This window comes from Saimiri boliviensis, chromosome 13 (genome assembly GCF_048565385.1).
Source record: "Saimiri boliviensis isolate mSaiBol1 chromosome 13, mSaiBol1.pri, whole genome shotgun sequence".
Classification (NCBI taxonomy): domain Eukaryota; kingdom Metazoa; phylum Chordata; class Mammalia; order Primates; family Cebidae; genus Saimiri; species Saimiri boliviensis.
Window position 1 is genome coordinate 74,221,392 of NC_133461.1, and position 8,220 is coordinate 74,229,611.

At 42.3% G+C, this 8,220-nt stretch overlaps 1 protein-coding gene across 2 annotated transcripts in view; it reads right to left on the minus strand.

Moving 5' to 3' along the window:
- POLB (DNA polymerase beta) overlaps positions 1 to 7,196 on the minus strand; it is a 33,156-nt gene extending 25,960 nt beyond the window's left edge. Inside the window, exons 1-4 of one of the 2 annotated variants that reach the window (XM_074383818.1) lie at positions 6,967 to 7,196; positions 6,587 to 6,644; positions 5,980 to 6,075; positions 2,512 to 2,578 (exon numbers count right to left, since the gene is read on the minus strand). In XM_074383818.1, the coding sequence (XP_074239919.1) occupies positions 2,512 to 2,578; positions 5,980 to 6,075; positions 6,587 to 6,644; positions 6,967 to 7,027 (282 nt within the window). In that variant the 5' untranslated portion in view covers positions 7,028 to 7,196. The remainder of the gene's footprint in view (positions 1 to 2,511; positions 2,579 to 5,979; positions 6,076 to 6,586; positions 6,645 to 6,966) is intronic. The other variant, XM_003942388.3, reaches the window with a different exon arrangement.
- Between the last annotated feature and the right edge of the window lie 1,024 nt (positions 7,197 to 8,220).

An 8,220-nucleotide genomic window follows, 5' to 3' on the forward strand; every position in this document is an offset into this window, starting at 1 on the left:
TGTCTTGTTTACTTTGCAACTTTGGTATTTGTAAAACTGAACTTTCTAAAATGTGTACTGGTCCTTTTTAGTTAAACTTCTTGCTTACTAATAGGTGTGCCAGTATTTCCTACTGCCTCTTAGACCTAAGTTCACTCATTTATATTCTTGAACGTTTAATAAATGTCCCCAAATTACTGAAAGCATATTTGAGCTTGGAAAAAAAGCAATTACCAGATAGAAATGAACAAAAGATTTAGGAAGCAGAACAGATTAGAAAAAAGAAACTGCTCAGGCTCATTTCCTGTATCAGAAGATTCTTTTAAAAGGCAATTATTTTTCCCTTTACAGGTAGTGCTACAATAATTTTACTCAATAACATACTGACTTCAAGCAATTCAGGCCCAAGCTACTTTCTATATATAACATTAAGGAAGAAAAGGCAAAGTAGTCATTCTGAAAATTTCAGTTTTCTAGAATTACTGAGAAGTAATAGATTAGATAATCTAAGAAGAAAGAATCTATTATTTCTATTACTAAGAAGTAATAATCTAGAATAATTCCTAGAATTACTGAGACGTTACTTTCCTTAGGAAAAATACGTCAAAATTACTGAGAAGTAATTCTAGAAATGGGCTAGGTAGATCTGTGATTCTTTTTTTTTTTTTTTTCGAGACAGAGTCTCACTCTGTCGCCAGGCACAAGGCTGCAGTGCAGTGGCGCAATCTCGGCTCACTGCAACCTCTGCCTCCCAGGTTCAAGCAATTCTCCTGCCTCAGCCTCCCAAGTAGCTGGGACTACAAGTGCACACCACCATGCCCAGCTAATTTTTGTATTTTTTTAGTAGAGACGGGGTTTCACCATATTGGCCAGAATGGTGTTCATCTCTTGACCTCGTGATCCGCCTGCCTCGGCCTCCCAAAATGCTGGGATTACAGGCGTGAGCCACCACGCCCGGCCAGATCTGTGATTCTTAAAATAATTGTGAAAAGGAATAATGATGAGATTTTTACATTATTCCCAGTCTTATGCAGAAGGAATTTTGGATACTTTTGTATTCTTTATATGCTCAGATTTGAAATGAAGTGTTTCAGAGCTTATCAGGAGTTTTTCTCTATGAAATAAGCAGGCTATTTGCAACAAACATAAAAAAGGAAGTACTGTATGAATAAAAGAGGAAGTTAATGGAAGCAGGAGTGGTTCCTGAGAGTAACAATGGGTCAGTTCACCAAGACAGAAACTCAGAATTAAAGTCCAATGTATTTATAACTTATTTACTTAGTTTATTTCAGGAGGATATATTGATGCTGAGAACTGTCTATGCCACAAGGATTTAAAGTCTATATATCAGAGCGTGATTTGTACTGAGTAACAAAGTCAAAGTTAAGATGTGGCATGTTGAATGTGGACAATTTGCCACTAAATCATAAGATGTACAAGATTTTGGTAATGTTACGACTCTAAAGGGCAAAAATATAAGGGCAATTACGGGCCAGCACTTTGGGTAGCTGAGGCAAGAGGATTGCTTGAGCCCAAGAGTTTAAGACTAGCCTAGGCAACATAAGGAGATCCAATTTCTACAAAAGAAATTTTTTAAAAAACCATCAGAGTGTGGTGGTGTACACCTATAGTCCCAGATACTCAGGAGCCTGAGGTGGGAGGATTTGTTGGGACTGGGGGGTCAAGGCTGCAGCAGTGAGCTGTGATTGTGCCACCACTGCACTCCAGCCTGAGTGACAGTGAGATTCTGTCTCAAAAAAAAAAAAAAAAAGGACAATTATGGCTCATCTCCTGAGAAGCTTAAAGATAATCATATATTAATATTTAAATTCCAGAGGACATTTGTGAAACATTAATAGGTAAAGAACAAAAAGAAGTGATAACTATCAAGACCTGGACTAATCAAAAGCCATGTCAGGCCAGGTGCAGAGTGGCTCACACCTATAATCCCTGCACTTTGGGAGGCTCAAGGCAGTGGATCATCTGAGGTCAGGAGTTGGAGACCAGCCTGGACAACATCGTGAAACCCTGTCTCTACTAAAAATACAAAAATTAGCCAGGCATGGTGGTACACACCTGTATTCCCAGCTACCTGGGAGGCTGAGGCAGGAGAATCACTTGAACCCTGGAGGCAGAGGTTGCAGTGACCCAAGATTGCACCACTGCACTCTAGGCTGGGTGACAGAGTGAGACTATGTCCCCACCCCACCAAAAAAAAAAAAAGCCATGTTAATTTGGCATCCTTCACACTCAAGTAGAAATTCAATGTGAGTACATGTATATATTGTAACAGAGAGAAAGAAAACTGTAATTACATATATTTTTAAAAATTTTAACCCATCTTCTCCCAAATAAAAACATTTTGAGATTGAAACAGTTTGTATGAAACAGCATATTATTCCAAGAAATCAGGGGCAGCAAAATCAGCCTGTGCAGGTCAAGGCCACTTCAGACAGGCAAGTTTGGTTTGCTGGGAACCCATCAAATTCGTACACCTGCAAACTCTTCAATCAACATGCTAACTAAACTTACCAATTTCTTAGCTTCAGCTCCACTCTTTATTTTATATGGGTATTTTGCTATAACAGATGCTGCTTTTCTATGAGGAAAGAAAAAAAGGAAAACCAATTAGAAATCCAGCGGGGCCTTAATTTTTTGTAAACTGGAATATACATACAAGCAAATATCTATGCTTATGCTTTCACCAAGATAACTAATTTTCTACCACCATATAAAACTTTTAACTCAGATGAGCTGACAGACTACTTACTATATGTCTAACTTTTACAATATCTTGAAAAGCCCCACATTTGAGAATAAATGAATTTAAACCCTACACATCAACGTATGATTTGTACTGAGTAATTAAGTGATTTGTTTTGATTTGTACTGAGCAACAAAGTGATTTTAACTGTATAAACAATACTAAAGGAATGGGGAGACCAACTGTCTTTTTTTCTTTAGGAGTAAGTAGAAAATATCATTGGCCCCTTTTTAAAATAGCCGGTTTTTAGAAATTGTTCATAACTCCCTCATAAAAATGTGCCACATCTGAATTACTAGATACCAGATCTTCTTATGGATAGCTATTTTATTTTATTTTTTGAGACAGAGTCTTGTTCTGTCGCCCAGGCTGGAGTGCAGTGGTGCAATCTAGACTCAGCCTCCACCTCCCGGCTTCAAGCCAACCTCCTGCCTTAACCTCCTGAGTAGCTGGGATTACAGGTGTGTGCCACCACATTCAGCTAATTTTTCTATTTTTAGTAGAGATGGGTTTTCACCATGTAGGCAAGGCTGGTTTCCAAACCCTGACCTCAAATGACCCACCAGCCTTGGTCTCCCAAAGTGCTGGGATTACAAGCGTGAGCCACCATGCCCAGCCCTTGGATAGCTATTTTAAAATTCATAGTTTCAACTGTGTTCCTTATGTCCCTATATCAGTTTATTTATTTTTTTAATGGAGATGGGGTGTTGCTATGTTGCCCAGGCTGGTCTTGAACTCCTGGGCTCAAGCCATCAACTCGCCTTGGCCTCTCAAAGTGTTGGGATTACAGATGTGAGCCACCTTGCCTCGCCCCATAAGAGTTTAAAAAAACTGCTTCCATTTCAGTTCAGCATAAGACAGTGATGTGTAATTCTTGCCCGCCTCCACACATATCTAGTTTGTTAATCTGGGTGACAGACTGGATACACCCTGGGGGCTTGCCGAAGGTATTCTGTCTAAAATTTCAATGCAAAATGTAATTTAGAGTTGATGCTGATGAGAAGTGATAGTACAGCTAAGTCAAAAGCATAAATACTGGATAGTCTTTGGAACCTTGGATATTCATTCTATTATAGCACAAATAACCCTTTAGATTTGGATCTGAACTCTCTAAGCACATGACGGATGATGAGTCTGAAAAGACATATTTATAAGCAAAGGAGCAGGCAAGCACAGTTTATGCAGGGGATCATTTCAGGAAAGGCAAGGAGTTCCAGGTCATTGGTCCTGTGAGGCAAAGCCTAAAAGGGAAAAAGAATCAGATGAAAGCCCTTTTGTATGCTATGATGTATTTGGGTTTTATCAAGGTAAAGAGAAAACTTTATTTAATTATTTAATATGGGAGAATGACAAGATCAGATAACTATTTTCAAAAGAATACTTTGGCCGCAATAAAGAGAAATGTCTATTGAGGTAGGGAGGAGCATGCAGGGGTGGTAGGGAATTACCTGCTTTTCCAGACTTATTTTCCACTCACACCATACCCCTTAAGCAAACTGAGTTTCTGACTTCTAGAAAACTTTATGCCCCTTTGGAGGCCAAGGCGGGCGGATCACCTGAGGTTGAGAGTTCAAGACCAGCCTGACCAACATGGTGAAACCCCGTCTAAAAAAAAAAAAAAAAAAAGTTATACCCTTCATGTTTCAATGCCTTCGCACATTTTATTTGTCTACACTGATGGTCCTCTCACTCCCTCATGAGCTTCTTCAAAACTAAACACCTCCTTTCTGAGGCCTGCTGTGATTCAAATAGAATACAAAGTTGAATATTAGTATGATTTTAAATCAGCAAATATATGGATGATAATACAATTATTTTACTTTACATAGGAAGTCACAGAAGTAAGGAAAGGAGGGAGCACAATCAGCTCTGAACTGTGTGGAATGGGAATGGAAGAAGTGAGCTGACTTGGGATAGACAATATAGGGCTAAAAATGTGGAGAAAAGTCCAGTGAGACACAGATTTGGAGTCACTGACATAAGTAGCATCTCAAAGTCAAGAATGGCAAGATTGCCAGGGAAACTACAGAAGAAAAGAGGGCTAAGGGCAGGCAGACTTGTCAGAACCACAAGTTGACTATCCCTTATCTGAAATGCCTGGGACCAGCACTCTTTCAGATTTTGAATTTTTTTCAGGTTTTAGAATATTTGTGGCTGGGTACGGTGGCTCATGCTTGTAATCCCAGAACTTTGGGAGGCCGAGGCAGGCAGATCACGAGGTCAGGAGTTTGAGACCAACCTGGCCAGCATGGTGAAACTGTCTCTACTAAAAACACAAAAAAATTACCTGAGCAGCTACCAGGGAGGCTCAGGCAAGAGAACTGCTTGAACCCAGCAGGCAGAAGTTGCAGTGGGTTGAGATTGCACCACTGCACTCCAGCCTGGCGACAGAGCAAGACTCCATCTCAAAAAAAAAAAAAAAAAAAAAGGAAAGAAAAGGAATATTTGAATATACATAATATCTTAGGGATGAGACCCAAGTCTAAACACAAAATTCATTTACGTTTCTCATACAGCTTATACACATACCATGAAGGTAATTTATATAATCATTTTAATAATTTTGTGCATGAAACAAAGTTTTGACTGCCACCTATTACATGAGATCGGAGGTGGAATTTTCCACTTGCGTCATGTCGGCAATCATCCAGATTTTACAGCATTTCAAATTTTCAGATTAGGGATGCTCAACCTATACCAACATTGAAAAGTAAGACAGAAGAGATGAAAGAACAGGGAGAGTGCCATTACAGAAATCAAGAGACTTCCACAGAATGAGCTAGGGGTGAATACCACTGAGAGTCCAGTAAGATGAGATGTAGGCGAGAGGATTTTCAGAGCAGGGGTAGGTCCAGGCAAGGACTGAGACTTCTTAATGACTAAATGACTAGGGATTAAGAAATCCAGGCAAGAAATGAAGATTTTTCAAGAAGATTAACTGTAAAGTGAGAAAAGAGATAAGGTGCTAACTAGAGGGAAGTTAAGATTGTTTTGGTTTTGGTTTTAAGAGCTGAAGGACTTGGACATATTTATAGGCTAAGGAGGGCTGGCACGGCTGATGCCTAGAATCCCAGCACTTTGGGAGGCTGAGGCAGGTAGACCATTTGAGCTCAGGAGTTGAAGACCACCCTGGGCAACATAGCAAAACCCCATCTCTACAAAAAAAAAAAAAGAAAGAAAGAAAAAAAGAAAAAAAATGAATAAAAAAAAAATTAGCTGGGTGTGGTGGCATGCACCTGTAGTTCCAGACTCTCAGGAGGATGAGGTGGGAAGATCGCTTGAGCCTGGGAGGTTGAAGCCGCAGTGAGCCATGATCATGCCACAGGGAGAACCTGTCTCATAAATAAATAAATAAATAAAGGCTAATGAGCAGAAGCAGGTGGATGTGGAAAGAATGAATAGGTTAAGGCCCCTGGTGAAATGGATAAGGAAAGGACCCCATGAAGGTGAGATGAAGATGCTACAGGATCAGCTTCAGACCAACCAGAAGAAAAAATGTGATTCCTTGAACCACATATATTTCATAGTGTGGACTTCATCTGCTGTGTTTCAATATGGTTAAAATTACACGGCATTTCTAGTAATTCATGTATGATAATGAGAAAAATACATATCAGGCTACAGCTATCTACAATCAGAATTGGGAACTTATCTGAATTGATCCTATAAAGAACTGCCCACGCTCTTCAAGAAATACTGAGTAAGGTACCAGCCTCGGTGCTTGCTTTTTTCCCCTTCTTGTAGATGGACCAAATATCCACTGGGCCCTCAGTCTTGTTAACTGCCACTCTAAACAGGGCATCCCAGAACGTAACGCTACCCGAGAACGCTGCACTGTCCCACCTGTAAGCATTGTACTTGTGGATAGCTTGGCTCACGTTCTTCTCAAAGTTTGCGAGTTCTGAAAAGGCAACAAGAGGCTCGGTGAACAAGAACCATGAATAACAAACAAGAACTGTTTTCTGGAAAGGGATGTGGCAGCCTCCAAGAGACAGTGACCACCTGTTTCCCACACGGGCCAGAACAAAAGCAGTCGATGCGATGGCCCAGGTGTCCCCGACAGGACTGACAACAATCCAGAGGCGCCGGAGAAAGATCCCCACCGACTACCCGCTGCAAGGGGTCGACGCCACCCACTGGACTGTCGGGGTGGGAGAGAAGGAAGGGAGTGGAAGGGGTTGAAAGGAAAGAAGAAAGCCAGCAGGGCCCGGCCCGGTGCTAACCTGTGAGCATGTCGGTGATTCCCGCGTTGAGAGTCTCCTGAGGCGCCTTCCGTTTACTCATGGCGGCCTGCACCCGAGAACCCCAGAGTGTTCAGAACCAGGGACTGGAGCCGTCTCCCAGCTTGACGGAGGTACCAGACTTGGAGAGGAGTGCAGGAACCCAGCTCCGGCGCGACCTGCGCTACCGGCACGACCTGCGGAACAATGGCTGCCCCTGACAGGGGGCGCGGCGCACGGCGCCTGTGGTGACGTCACGCGCCCTGGGTGGGGCGGGGCTAGGCGGGCGGGGCGGGGCTAGGGGGGGCGTGTCCGCGGCGGAAGGTGATAGGGACCCGGGAGACGGAGAGTTAGTGGACTCGTGCACTCGTGGACTCGTGGATGTGGACGCGGGGCGGGGGAAATAGGTGCCTCAGAATGACACCCCAGGGGCCTTCCTATGGGAAGACCCGGAGTTTTGACCTAAGAGATTACATCTGTTTTCCCAGTGTTTCTCTGGAATCCTTTCCCTAGAAGGGGAAAAAGGAGTGCGATCTTGATTCTGAAATACTTGCGCTGGTGGTGTGGCTTCCTGCACATACATGTGCTCTGTAACAGCGACCCAATGCATGGCGCGTTTTTTATGTGGTCAGAGGCGACAATGGCGTCACACTTACTGTCAAAACTTTCTCTAAGGATACCCGGCAGTCCACACTGCAGTGCGCCCCGTACTAGGGCGCTGTCGGAGCCGGGCGTGAACCCTGCAGAGAACAGGAAGCCTCCCGCACACAACGTGTGAGCACACCTGCAACCCGTGTCAGAAGATATTTTATTTTTAATCCCCCTGCCTTTGCGGTAGAGGCCAAATTGATGAAGGGACCACAAGAAAGAGAGAAGTGTTTTATTTAGATCATGAATAATGGAACCCGCATTATAACATGATGACCTACATCCGAGAAATTTACAATCTGCTTGAGAAATGGAAACGTGACATCAGCAATAGTTTATTTTACAACCGTAACTCCTGGGTTCATAACGAACTGCAATTCCAGGCAACTGCTTTGTGCATCAATAAAATTAAAATCTTATTACAAAATGATATGTAGTTGCTGTAGAGAAATCTGGAGAATGTATAAAAGGAGAAAATATTAAAATCGGTGATCTCATCATACGGCTGAATAATTATTAATATTTTCGGACATGCACCTCTAGTCTTCTAACCCAGTCTATTTTTTTTTTTTTTTTTTTTTGAGACGGAGTTTTGCTCTTGTTACCCAG